The following is a 1,284-nucleotide window of genomic DNA, read 5'->3' as shown; positions in this document are numbered from 1 at the left end:
AGACGCGCTCCAGTTCTACCATCCATGTTTACTTCTGTAAACACAGAGAACGCTGGCCTGTGATGTCATAACGTCCTCACAGGAGATCACATACAGTTCACTTATATTTGGAAATTTGAACAGCAAAGCAAAAAAATCAGATTTCTCCAAAAAATGGAATAGAGCTATATATATGTATATATATATATATACATATGTGGATGGATAGATAGATAGATAGATATAGATATCCAGATAGATATACACTAAACTCCAGGATAGAAATGTTAGCGGCTCTGTGACGGACTGAAGAGGCTTTGATCACGTTGTAAACAGCTGTTTATTACTTCCTGGTGTCGTCAGCTTGTTCTTTGTGCTGACGAGGTGACAGCGGCTCATTTTCCAGGCAGAATGTCCGTACATCAAGCATGAGCATTGATGATGTCATCAGTGCAACAGAGATCAGGAAAGTAGACAATGGAAGGGAGCCAGGCTGTAGTCATTGGACTGGATGTCTGGCTGCTCTCATCCTTATTGGCTTCTCACTGACTTTGCTGTGTGTTTGTCCAGAACCGGCTGGTGGCTGAAGCCGGGCCAGGACCCAGATCTCCGGACTCCATGGTGAACCAGTTCCGACTGGATGAAGAGGAGCAGCCAGACGCCATGGACAGAGACATCTTCATCACTGTGGACAACCCAGAGAGCCAGATCACCACCATCGAGACCTTCATCACGTACCGAGTGGTCACCAAGGTGAGCCCAGGTCCACGCTGGCTCTGGTTCTGGTTCTGGATCCAGTCCATGTGCATCCCTGCTGCTGTCTTTATGGGGACTTGGCTTTGACCTTCTTTCATGGAGAGGCTGCTGCTGAAGCTGGGAGCTAAGATTATTACCTGTTTGGTTTTTATCCAGTTGTAGAAAATGATGGTTGCTCCACAGATTGGTCTGTTCTCAGCATCTAACCAGCGCTCCCATGGTTCATAGTCACCTGCCAACACCGGAATGTAGAGCTGTGTGTCGTCTGCATAGTGACGCTAGCTGATCTGGTTAGAATCTGGGCCAAGGGGAAATGGAGATGTGGGATAGGAGGGGCCCCAGAATGAAGCCTTGAGGAACCCCACATATTTTCCTCGTCCTCGCATTGTTAGCTCCAGGCTACCTCATTTTGGCTAGCATTCTACGCTCCAGGCTACCTCATTTTGGCTAGCATTCTACGCTCCAGGCTACCTCATTTTGGCTAGCATTCTACGCTCCAGGCTACCTCATTTTGGCTAGCATTCTACGCTCCAGGCTACCTCATTTTGG

The 1,284-nt window shown here is 47.7% G+C and overlaps 1 protein-coding gene across 1 annotated transcript in view; it reads left to right on the top strand.

Moving 5' to 3' along the window:
* The window catches only part of LOC107080698 (sorting nexin-7-like), a 6,112-nt gene that overhangs the window by 3,151 nt on the left and 1,677 nt on the right, over nt 1-1,284 (top strand). The window contains exon 2 of the mRNA XM_015368905.1: nt 550-732. Coding sequence (XP_015224391.1) covers nt 550-732 — 183 coding nt within the window. The remainder of the gene's footprint in view (nt 1-549; nt 733-1,284) is intronic.

This window comes from Cyprinodon variegatus, unplaced genomic scaffold, assembly GCF_000732505.1.
Source record: "Cyprinodon variegatus isolate N-32 unplaced genomic scaffold, C_variegatus-1.0 Scaffold2232, whole genome shotgun sequence".
Lineage (NCBI taxonomy): Eukaryota > Metazoa > Chordata > Actinopteri > Cyprinodontiformes > Cyprinodontidae > Cyprinodon > Cyprinodon variegatus.
The sequence above is the reverse complement of the archived record's forward strand: the minus strand, read 5'-3'. Positions and strand labels throughout refer to the sequence as shown.